Here is a 12603-nt window from a genome sequence, read left to right on the forward strand (position 1 = left end):
TTTTTTTTTCTTTTTTTTTTTGAGACGGGGTTTCAGTCTGTGGCCCAAACTGGAGGGCAGGGGCCGGGTCTCCGGCCCTGCAACATCTTGCTTTCGGGTTCACGCCATTCTCCTGCCTCAGCCTCCCGAGCAGCTGGGACTACAGGCGCCCGCCACCTTGCCCGGCTAGTTTTTTGGATGTTTTAGTAGAGACGGGGTTTCACCGGGTTAGCCAGGATGGTCTCGATCTCCTGACCTTGTGATCCGCCCGTCTCGGCCCCCCAAAGTGCTGGGATTACAGGCTTGAGCCACCGTGCCCGGCAAGATATTTCTTAATAGACATTTTAGTTGGACATGGGAAACTGAAAATGTAGCCCAAGCTACATATCAGACAACATTTCTACTCAGGTGAATGTTAACATAAGGTATACCTCCATTGAACACTCATGTTCATAGCAGCATTATTCATATAGCCAAAAAGAGAAAGCAACCCAAGTGTCCACCGACAAATTAATGGATAAACAAAATGATATATACGCATATCATGGAATATTATTCAGCCTAATAAGGAAGGAAATTTTTGCACGTGCTACAACATAGATGAACTTTTAAGACATTATGCTAAATGAAATAAGCCAGTCATAAAAGAATAGCTATAGTATGAATCTTCTTAGATAAGGTTCCTAGAGTAGTCAAATTCACAGAGATCAAAAGTAAAACAGCGGTTGGCAGGGACTAGGGGAAAAGACTAGGGATATGGGGGAGTTAGCATTGAATGGGTATAAAGTTTTAGTAGGGGAGGATGAATAAGTTCAGGAAATGGATGTTGGTGATGGCTGCCTAACGATATGAATATAAAACAATGCCAGAGTATGGTTAAAATGGCAAATGGTAAAAACGGCAAAAATGGTTAAAATGGTCAATTTGATATCCTGTATATTTTAATACAATAATAAATACATAACAAAAATTTTAAATTAAAGAATATACGCATTCATTTTTTTAGTACCTTTAGAAGCTTTGGAAATCAAAAACAAGGTTTCAGAGACAAAAAAGGCACTTAATGATCCAAATTTTAATCAAAAATGCAATTCCTTTGCTACCTCCCTCAACACCCTAAAAGTTGATCACAAAACACTGCTTTGTGTCAATAATTAATTTTACCTAAATTATGATAATGTTGCTTAAGGTCAAAATTCCAGGAAAAAGATTCTACTGACCTGAAAAGAAGGACTCTGAAGTATGCAGGAGGAAACAGATTCATTCTGTAGCACAGGACAAAACATCTTCAAGAAAGGAACACTGTGACTCTCGGCTTACCATAACATTACTGATATACTGCCAATATTAAGCAAAATGAAATACCACCACTAAATATTCTCACTTGGGGCCCTTTAACATAAAGAAAATTTAGTATTTTTCTCTCGTCTTCCCATAAAGTTTAACTCTGTAAGTTTCCCCCCATGTTAAAATTATATTTTATATAAAATATAGTCATAAAAGCTATTTTATACCGGTCAGAAAAGCCTCATCATAAACTCACATCAAACAAAAAAGGAAGGATCCATTACACACTCACAACATGCTATGCTGTGAGTTTTGGACGTGGGACTCCAATCCTAAAAGCGCCCTCAGGCCCAGGCTCACTTAGGACCAGTCACAAGCCTTCTGCCTCCATATCCAACCATCCTACTCAACACTCAGCCATTCAGTCCTTCTGCATCATTTTAAAATTCATGAGGATAATCTGTTTACAACTTCGCCATCTCAAAATTTACTTAGTTTTTCTAATGTGCCAAATAGCACGTATATTTTTTTCCATGGTAATTATAAAAAAGTTAAAAACTGAAAAATTCTTTTTTTCCCTGTATTGTTGGCTTTCAATTTTAATGATACATCACTTTAAAAGCGCCCTGAATCTTAACAAAGAAACACTCATCATTAATAGTTTATTCCCTTAATCAAAAATAATTAATAACTCTCCGCTTTCTTTGTATTACTTAATAAAGGCCTACGTAAGCCCTCAGGCTGAAATGAGAAGGCATACGAGAACTGGTTTCCCCCTCCTTCCTTTCAAAGGTAGGGAAGGACTTAGTAACTCAAATAAGTCCTTCAAGTCCAGGTGGTATAACACAGCATCTCAACAACAGGTAGGAGAATACAAGCAGAAGCTGGTGATAAAAAGCGAAGGATAAAAAACAGTTCCTTATAAAAATGTGAAGAGATCTCCACTGATAAGGAAAAAACTTTAATATTTTCTGGTAAAGCTAAAATGCTGATCTCTACTTCCAGTCAATGCTGTGGGCACATCAATCAATGCTGTGGGTGTGGGGATGGGAGGGGAAGAGTGGGGAGGGAAGAAAATGGTGCCCTAAATGGATCAGGCCACTCCCCAGACACTGTACCCAGAACCCTGAGCCCTGCTTCGGGCAGGGAGGAAAGCATGGTGCTGTTCCTCTCCACAGGCCTCCCGACTTAAGCCACAGACAGTAACATGGAGGTGGATACCTTACTTAAAACCAGACAATATTGAAACAATAAAGTTTGGCAGGGCGCAGTGCCTCACACCTGTAATCCCAGCACTTTGTGAGGCCCAGGTGGGCAGATCACCTGAGGTCAGGAGTTCAAGACCAGCCTGGCCAACATGGTGAAACTCCGTCTCTACTAAAAATACAAAAATTAGCCAGGTGTGGTGGTGTACACCTATAATTCCAGCTACTTGGGAGGCTGAGTCAGGAGAATTACTTGAACCTGGGAGTCGGAGGTTGCAATGAGCCAAGATCTCACCACTGCACTCAAGCCTGGGCAACAGAGTGAGACTCTGTCTGAAAAAATATAAATAAAAATAAATAAATTCAGCTTTCAGAGATACTGAAATGTGAAAAAGAAAAAAAAAAAGGAATCTTACAAGGAAATATAAGTAATTGTCACAAGATCACAAAGCTATGGATTGCTGAAGGCAAGAGTTAAACCCAGGCCGTCTGATTCCACTCATGGTATATGTCTAGCGTCCTGGCGTAATGACTCATGGCACTGAACCAGTGCCAAAGCCGCCCAAATGATCTCCATTCTTGCATTTCTCCAACCCTCTCCACACTATATCCAGAAAGAGTACTCTAAGCATTAAACTGCCCTTGCCACTTCACTATCTAAAACCCTTCAATGGCTCCCCATTGCCCTCCTCAAGAATAAGCTTAGCTTCATTACCAGGCCTACTAGGATCAGCAATCTTGTCCTTGCTGTTGTCTCTGGCCTCATTTCTCACCTCAAACTCTATAAGGCAGCCCTCCTGAACCTCCTTAGGGCTCTCAAGTCACAACTCTAGGACTAAGACAGCCCACAAATGGAAATACAGCAAGCACAGGGAGAAATGGATGGGAGCAGAAAAAAAGATGCCAGTCCCCCCACTCCCACCCACAGGACCCAAACTTACACAAACCATTCCTCGTGCTTTGCCATGTCTCCATTATCAATTCATATATTATGCCAATATCCCTCCAATTTTAAAATAAAAATTAAATTCAGAGGTAAATGTTAGAAATCTATGCATTCATGGCCACTGCCTAAGTCCTATTCTTTTGGAATCATTTGTAGAAAGGGTAAAAGCTGACCATACCCAGTACACTGATCAAAGTCTGAACTCAGAATACCAGGAAATTCCGTCCTCCAACACCATCCCCCAAAGCCCACTCTGCAAAGGCAATGAAATTTCACAATTTCTCCAGCATTCTTGAAATGCTGAGAGCAGTAGTTTGTGCTAAGAGGACAGTGAAAGGCATGTCCCGGGTGGCCTCTGGTTCATGCTGTGGCTACTGCCAATTCTTTAAGTGTTCCCTCAGCTCAAATCTTTGATGCACGAGGCCCAGCAGCCGTCACTGCTAAGTCAACATTGAGACGTGTAAATGTTTCTGAAATGAGTTCAACAACCAGGATGGTACAATTAAGCTTCCCATGTGAGCCTCCCCACTGCCACGTCAGGCCTCACCAGACGTTAAACCCAACTATGGGATCCTGAAGATAATCAGAGCCCAGCAGGCAGACCTTCACCCCTCTAAGCCTCAGATTCCCCAGAAGTAAACCGGGAACAATAACTCCTATTTCACATGGCTACTGCAAGGACTAAGTGAAATAAAATGTATGGAAGCACCAAGCCAGTGACTAACCCTGAGATGGGAGCACATGATAAATGCTTACTGAATCTGGGAAAGCAAAAATTATTCTAGCTCAATAAAGCCTTTAGAAAAGGCCAGCGAATTTAGCTTCAAATTCAGTGCAAGAGAAATAATCATCCTGGGCCCACCATCAGGTCATATGCCAAATGTCTTAAATATCACCTTATTTAATCTTTGTAACCATCTGTGCAAACGATCCCCTTTTCGTAACAGTAGATCGAGGCTCTGTCAGGTTCAATAATTTGCTCCAGGTTGCAGAGAAAGAACATGGGATATCCCATAAGAATTTAAACTCAGTTGAATTTGAACCCAGACTTCGGATCTTTAATCCCCCTATTACTCTGTTGCCAAAACCCTGAAGCCAGAGAAAGACAAAGGTGGATAAGAGTCCAGAGAGGGCAACCATGCTGAGTTGATTAGCACACCTTCATCAGCACAAGTCCAAATGAACAAAAGCGAGTGTCACTCAAGGGCAAAGAGATAGGGAAAGGTAAGCAATCAGTTTAACTGCCTAGTTCAGCCCAAACAGGATCTTTCAGAGACAGAGCTTAATGATTTAACAGCGTAAGTCCTTTATCAGCATGAGGCGGCTAACTCCCTGGCACTGTGATTTTAAGCAAATGACTATAGGGCCTCTCTATGCCTCTGATTGCTTCTATAAAACATGGAGACTGTGAAATCTCCCTTGCAGTGATGTTGTAAGGGTTAAAGAAATAAAGTGTGGAGATTACTTCATACAGTCTTATTACATACTACACGCCTAAGGAATAGGTCTACGATTATGAAGGCCCTTTCACAACTAGGATTTCTAGAGCCCCTTCCTTCTTCCTCATTTGCTGAAATGAGCCACATCACCCCTCAACTTTGCCTGTTCCTTACCTCCCCCTTCCTTCTCTGTGCCCCCCACTCATTCACTGAGACCACAAATACTTACTCAATACCTACTCGGGCCAGCTGGGGAATCACGCTGTTACATTAAGCTGTATCACTTTGCCTCCGTGGAGCTTACATTCTCACATTTGTAGGAGATCAGGGAAGACAGTCGATAAATAACACTAGCAGGTACAGTCAAGTGTGATAAACAACAAAGCAGATAAGATTACAGAGAATAATCCCTGGAAAGGCGGGGCCGGGTAAGATAATTAGGAAAAAGCCTATTTGAAGAATCAACTTTGAATCAGAAAGCTGATGGAGAGAGAGATCAGGCAATGAATGATCAGAGGGAATAGTGCTGCAGACACAGGGTACGTGGTTGACAGAGGCCAACTGTGTCTTACAAGGCTAAGAACACAGCTCAACTGCAGCACCCACTATGTTTTAGTGTAACTATGGGTTTATAGGCCAGTTGTACCAATAACCTCTGTGCCCTCTTAAGGTAGGAGCCATGTGTCTCTTCTTCCTGTCTGCATTCACTCAGTCATATTTATCTGCCCAACATTCTATTAAGCATGAGGTGTAATAAGCATTCAGAAAATATTTGCTACATAAAAGATACTTGTTTGATTTTCAGTTGTGGGGGTTAAATTATTCCCTGCTGAGTTCTGGGCTTTCTGAAGCCCCATTCAGACTTCCTTGTATACCTGAAAGTGCCATTGTCCCTCAACTTCTGCTACCCACCGCCTCTCCCTTCTCCATACTAAAGTGCTCACTATAACTATTCTCCCCCTGTTCTCTCACCTCTGCCTCTGCATGAATTCACCTGGACTGCCTTCTCCATCACCTCCACCTTCCTCACAAACTCTCAGGATTAACTTACAAATTTCATTAGTATACTGATATTATCATTTGTTCAAACATTTCCAAATCTCTCAAGTTCTTCAGTAAAATTTTTCCTTCAAGTAACAGAAAGTGATGCATCAAGTGACAATTGAAGATTGAGTGGTAAAGACAGTTGAAGGACAAATGATCTGAGGTTACTTTTGTAATTTCTTTTCCTCCCCCAAATATGCCATATTCCTGTGACTTTCTGGGCTTTGCGCCTACAGAACTAGACCAGGGTACAAGGGCAGGAAAGTTCTCACTACTGTAGGTCTGTGCACTCAATCACTCACCCATAAAAGAAATGCCTTATTTACAGTAAAAAAAAAAAACCAATTTGGGACAAAAGCTATCACTTAATGGTCTTCCCCACAAGGAAGGTCAATAGTTTAGCATCTAAATTATTTGAGATGGATTCCCTTTTCTAAAAGCAGAAATTGCAGCTGTACTTCATTTTAAAAAAAGAAAAATGTCAAATATGTATTCTCCTAGGCAAGAGGCAGATATAGGTAAGTCACAACTTCCAATGCAGCTGCCACAGCCTCATTTAGCTGATAAGAACTTGCACATAACCTTTAGTCCTTCACTTATAAAAGCCATGCATGTATCTTTCTCCTCCCACTTCTGTAAAGGCAGAAAATTAGGCTGGAGCCATTCTTTCTGAGTATACAACAGCAGGGGCATGGGTTTAAGCAGTTTTCTTCAACAACATACATTCCTCTGTGAGTCCCTGGACAGAAGCTCTGGGCTGCACTGAAAACATACAACAATGATACTAAAATTGGAGGCCTGGCCAGGCACAGTGGCTCACATCTGAAATCCCAACACTTTGGGAGGCCGAAGGGGACAGATCACTTGAGGTCAGGAGTTTGAGACGAACCTGGCCAACATAGTGAAACCCCATCTCTACTAAAAATACAAAAATCAGCCAGGTGTGGTGGCGGGCACCTGTAGTACCAGCTACTCAGGAGGCCGCGGCAGGAGAATCACTTGTACCCAGGAGGAGGAGGTTGTCGTGAGCCAAGATCATGCCACCACACTCCAGCCTGGGTGAAAGACTGAGACTCTTTAAAAAAAAAAAAAAAAAGTAAATAAAATTGGAGGCCTGAAAGGCAGTGCTTCTCCTACAAGAGAGCTCCATGAACTTCAACTAGCCATAAGAGAGGGGAAATACCCTAAAAGACAACGAAACTGTGCTTAGACTTAACTAAGAACCATTTCAAACTCAGTGCCCTCAGCCAACATTTCCCCTAAGACTTGACTGGCAGCATGCACTCGTATCTTGCCCACCATGGCAGTGCCTTGCTATATTACACCACCAAGTACTGCACACTCTGTTCACTTGGCTATATGGACACAGCAATATGGCCCCTGTCTACCAGGATTTAGGTCTTTGGAAAGACTTCTAACCATGGTTAGACTCTTACTGCTAAATTCACTGAACACTACTCTGCTAAAAGTGTCAAAGTCAGCCTAACTTAGATTTATAATAGGGGGCATGTACAGTACATTAATTACATGCCTGTGCTTTGGCTGCCAGGACTGGGATTCAGCCTCTGTAGGGTTTAAACCCCCTGAAAACTCCTTAGCAGACCCTGCAGGTCTCCACGCGATTTGGCCCTTGTCTTCCTCTCAGACCTAGTCTACTACCACTTTCCCCCTCTAATTACCTAGACATGCCCAGCTCATTCTCATCTCAGTCTTTGCACTTGCTGTCTGTTCTGCCTAACGGCACTGTTCCCTTTAGTCTCACTTAGCTGGCTACCTTTCATCACTCATGTCTCAGCTCAAATGTCAAAAAGGCCATCTCCAGGGTCACTTACATATAATGCTGAGCAATGTCAAGTATGTGTATGCATATATATAATTCCAACTACATAAAGTACAAAAATGAACAAAACCAGTGTTATAAGTCAGGGGACTGGTGGACCTTTGTAGGGTGGAGGTAGTGACAGGCAGGAGCACCAGGGGACCTCTGGGTTGTTGTTAAATGATCATTTTCTTGATCTGTACCTAGTTAGCCGGGCGTGCATTCAGTTTATGAAAATTCATCAAGTTGTTCATTTATAATTGTGCATTTTTCATGACATCTGCTATTTCAGTTTTAAAAAATTATGCCAATCAAAAACACACCCTGTGAAATAGGTCTCCTCTGATCATCCAGTCTAAACTACCCTACTGTGAAGCTATTCATTCTCCATCCCATGGCCCTGACTGATTTTCTTCAAAGAATTTGTGATTGGCTGAAATCATTTTCATTATTGGTTATATGTGTACTGGCTCACTCTCTCCCACCTCCATTAAAATAAAGTATCACATGGCCAAAGACTCTGCCTGCCTCATTCACCACCCCCAAACCCCAGGGCCTACAACAGTCCTGCCAAATGGTATGGGCTGAATAAAAACTATATGAAAGATAAGAAATGACTAAAGTGGACCCTTTAAGGGCATATTATCAATCAAAAGTCAAAGTAGTAAAGCTAAGAGCAAAGGTTAAAAAAAAAAAACTTCAATGACACTAAGAATCAGGAATATGTGTCAAATGTTAAATTTAACCATAGGGAGGGGGAAGACAAAATGTCATTCTATGAGTATCTTTGACAGACCAGTTAAAGTTATTTCTCTAAGCAGAAACTGGGTCTTTTATTTCTGTAGAGACAACAGTTTTTCACAAGGCCTGGTGGTACAAAGTAGGTCTGGGCCAAGAGTGGCAACAGATTTCTGGGATACTTGGTGAGGATTCTTAAGTATGATGGGAGAAGTGGGCCATGTTTAACTGTAATGTCTGCCACAGGCAAGGGACTATGCAGACATATCAAATCAGTGTACATGAAACAGATCATAGGAAGCACCTAAGAATTTGAAAATAGGCTTTCCTACAAGTCATGAGCAATACTCACCATTTTTATGGACAATTCTAAGATGGTCATAAAGAAAAAAATAAAAATGTATCTGTGGTGCTAATGACTTGGATGTTATACAGTTACTACTGGTATGCAGATTAATTTGTATGTTGATATAATTTATTTTCATGAGGAAGGATATACTCACCAGGAAACAGCATGGTGTAACAGAAACGTAAAGGTAAGCCTTTACTCTGGAATGCCACAAACTCTCACTGTAACCTTGAATGCGTCATCGAACTTCTTTAGGCCTCAATTTCTCTACCCATGAAATGAGCTGGCTGGACTAAATGATTGCTAATGTCCATTTTCAGTTGTTGGACATTGTATACATTTCTATCTTTAAAAAAAAACCTATTTTTGTCTTCTAAGACACTACAGAATAACAGATCATCCACAAGTATGTAAATCATAGTAACCAGATGGGGTGTGCGAACAGATCTTTTTACCCAGTTTTCTTGACAAACCAAGAGTATCTCTCCCCAACCAGATTTTCTCCTGTTTTGCGTTCAGCCTCTTGTTTCTTGGTTAGGCATGTAGGCTTCACATACTTCAGCTAAACACTCTGCATTTTAGGGTTCTCTGTACAATTCATGAGTTTTCACTGCCCTGGGCCCCATGTTTCTCATCAATTCAAGTCTACACTCATGGTTAGCACCCTAGTTCTTGCTTTTTCTAACACTTAAATAATGAATAAGACTTAACTCACCTGGAGGTATTCTTACTGTATTACAACAGTTATTAGTGAGTTTTAATTAGACAAAACTGCCATTCCTTTTGCTACCTCACTATACTGTCAAGCACCGATTAAGAATATTACAGTAGTAAGTATTAGCACCTTTTAAATTTACATTAACAACAACAGAGAAATGAGAAGGCGGGAAACGAAAGGAGAGGGGTAAAAATAGCTCACAGATGTCATAATGAACCAAAGTTTAGAGTAACTCAAAAAACCGTCAATCGCTATTTTTTAAATTTTCTAAAAAACTATACTATGCACATCCTGGTTAAAATTGTATGAGTGATAATTTGCCTCTCATCAATTAAAAATGGGGAAATAGGCAAGGCATTAACTCTGCTGTGGCTAAATCCCTGACTGTGCTTTTTTTAAAAGGGGAGAGAGATAATCTACGGAGACTAACCAGTTCAGTGGTTGAGTGATTTCTCCAAGAGTCATCACCAACTCAAAACTTCCCTTAAGTCCTTCTGACTACTGTAACGCTTGCCATCTGCACAAGGTAAAAATCTCCTAGAGGCCAAGTTCCAATCGTTATCCAGCCCACCACTGACCCTCTTTGGTTTCATTCTCCATCGACAAGGAGGACATGGACTGGGTCAACTGTCTAATGCGTTTTAGTGACAGGCCTGATTTTTCACTGAAAAGAGGAGAAAGATCGTTTACCATTTTTCTGCTTGACCCATGGATTTGACCAACTCAGGCACCTTAACAGTCTGCAAAAGCAGGTAGCCCGCAGGAAGTTCACCCTGGGGGGTGAGTTCCTAGTTGGGCTGAAATGGGTTTCCAGGCATGTTTATCACGTGGCCTAAATGTGCTCAGGGTTAGTGCGAGCCGTCTGAAAAGCAGAATTAGTATAGCTGACAATAAAACCTCTGGACTCCAAAACCCGGTCCGAGAAACTTTTCTTAAACTTGCGTCCGGCGCCTGCTTCAGCGCCTTCGCCGTGAGCCTGAGGGGCAGACAGCGGCGACTCCCGTGCTTTGGGTCGCTCACACCCCAAGGCACCCGGGGCCACCCCCGCGCCGCCCCTGGCCCACACTGGAGCGGGGGTCCCTCCTGGACCCGGGTGCGGCGCCGCGGCGCCTCCCGAGGTGGGGCGCCCGAGGGGCCGCGCACGGGGCCAGGCGGAGAGCAAGAGCCGCAGGGAGCTAGGGGAGCCCGGGCAGGCGGGCGCCGCTGTCAGCGCTCGCAGTTCCTGCCTCCACGCTCACCTGGGACCCGACCGCCAGGAAGCGGGGCCGCAGTGCTAGGGCTCGCAGAAGCTTCCCGGCCTGCGTTGCCACGGGGGACGCCATCTTAAACAGGAAACCCAGCAAGGGGCAGTAGGGCGGGCGCGGGCAGGGGAAAGAGGCGGAGGAGGAGTGGCGGGAGGAGGGGTCGGAGCAGAAGCAGGCGGGAGGAGGAGGCAGAGGCGGGCCTGGCCAGGCCGGCCCCCTGGGTCCCCGGGGCGCAGGCGTTCCTAAGGCCGCAGAGCTCTCGGTCCCCGACCTGGCCCAGGTTCACTTTGAGCGGTCCCAAGGCCTCAGGGCCTACTGTGCAGTCCCCGGGTTATGGTTCTGAGCAAAGACAGAGCCGGAGCCCTGCGGTCTTGGGGCTCAAACAGTCCCTGGATGGCCAAACAAGCGAATATTCGCCATGGCAGTGGGTGCTGGAAGGGTGGCTTACGTAGCTGACGCCCTCCGCAGAGACCCCTGGTCTAGTCCTGGGGTCACGGAGGCCTATCTGGAACGGTGGTGTTGGAGCTGAGACTTTAAGGAATAGGGACGGGTGAGGAGCCTGCAGCCCAGGACTTCAGGTGGGTCAAGGAGAGGTCGGAGGAGGCTCTCCATCCCTTAGGGAGTTGTGGGTGATTTGTTTTGTTTTATCCTTAACCCAAGATCAATGTAAAGCTATTGGAGGATTTTAAGCCCAGTAATCAGAATGATAAAAGCGACATTCATCTGGAGTTGTGAACCCCAAATACCTGACACAGGTCTCAATCAATTTAAGAAGTTTGTTTTGCCAAAGTTAAAGACACGCACCTGTGACACAGCCTCAGGAGGTCCTGACGACAAGTGCCTAATGCGGTCGTGGACACAGCTTGGTTTTATACATTTTAGGCAGATATGAGACATCAATCAATGTACATAAGATGTACATTGGTTTGGTCCAGAAAAGCGAGACAACTGGAGGCAGGGAGGGGCTTCCAGGTCATCGGTAGATAAGAGACAAAGCATTGCATTCTTCTGGGTTTCTGATGAGCCTTTCCAAAGGAAGCAATCAGCTGTGCATCTATCTCTGTGAACAGGGGATGACTTTGAATAGAATGGGAGGCAGGTTTGCCCTAAGCAGTTCCCACCTTAACTTTTCCCTTTAGCTTAGTGTTTTGGGGGTCCCAAGAGTATTTCCCTTTCATAGAGTTTACAGGAGTCTAAGCAATGTACATGTAATAAAAACGACAACAGCAAAGTTACTGAATATGTGCCAAGCACTTGACAAATATAAACCTGTTTAGTCTTTATGGCAACCTTTTAAGCGGGTACAAGTGTACAATTCCCATTTTGCAGAAGAGTAAACTGAGGTGCACACAGGTTAAGTAACTTGCCAGAGGTGGTAGGTCTGATAAGAGATGAGATTCACATCCCTTCCACCCACCCCCAAATTGAGCACTATTTTAGATTTTTTTTTAACCTTACTCATTCTTGAGCATATCATCATGAAAAAAGGTACAATGTAACACAAGTAGACAACTGTTGCTACTAACTTCTTTCCTAACCTCTTTGTTCGGAAAGTGGGGGAACTGAGGATTTTTATTTTAATATAATTTCTAGCCCATTTCGAGACATAATTTTACCCACTAGATTTAGCATCTTTTGATGATGATGATGATTGCTTAAATCAATTATTGCCACGATGGTGGCAAAGTGACAGTGGTCTAACTCCATCCTACCTTTATTAGTTTGTATTCTACTCAGAAAAACTGCGCTGTCTTCCCATCATCTCCATTGATCAAAGAAAAACTTCAGCTGAATTAAATGTAAAAGAGTTGAATTGAGCAATGAACGAGTCGCGA

At 43.3% G+C, this 12603-nt stretch overlaps 1 protein-coding gene across 1 annotated transcript in view; it reads right to left on the reverse strand.

Annotated features, from left to right (window-relative positions):
* The window catches only part of SUCLG2 (succinate-CoA ligase GDP-forming subunit beta), a 188669-nt gene extending 177759 nt beyond the window's left edge, over positions 1-10910 (reverse strand). The window contains 1 exon segment of the mRNA XM_017859391.1: positions 10763-10910. Coding sequence (XP_017714880.1) covers positions 10763-10846 — 84 coding nt within the window. The 5' untranslated portion in view covers positions 10847-10910.
* Positions 10911-12603: the final 1693 nt, after the last annotated feature.

The sequence above is a fragment of the Rhinopithecus bieti genome, unplaced genomic scaffold (assembly GCF_001698545.2).
Source record: "Rhinopithecus bieti isolate Rb0 unplaced genomic scaffold, ASM169854v2 scaffold_47418, whole genome shotgun sequence".
In the NCBI taxonomy this organism is placed as follows: Eukaryota; Metazoa; Chordata; class Mammalia; order Primates; family Cercopithecidae; genus Rhinopithecus; species Rhinopithecus bieti.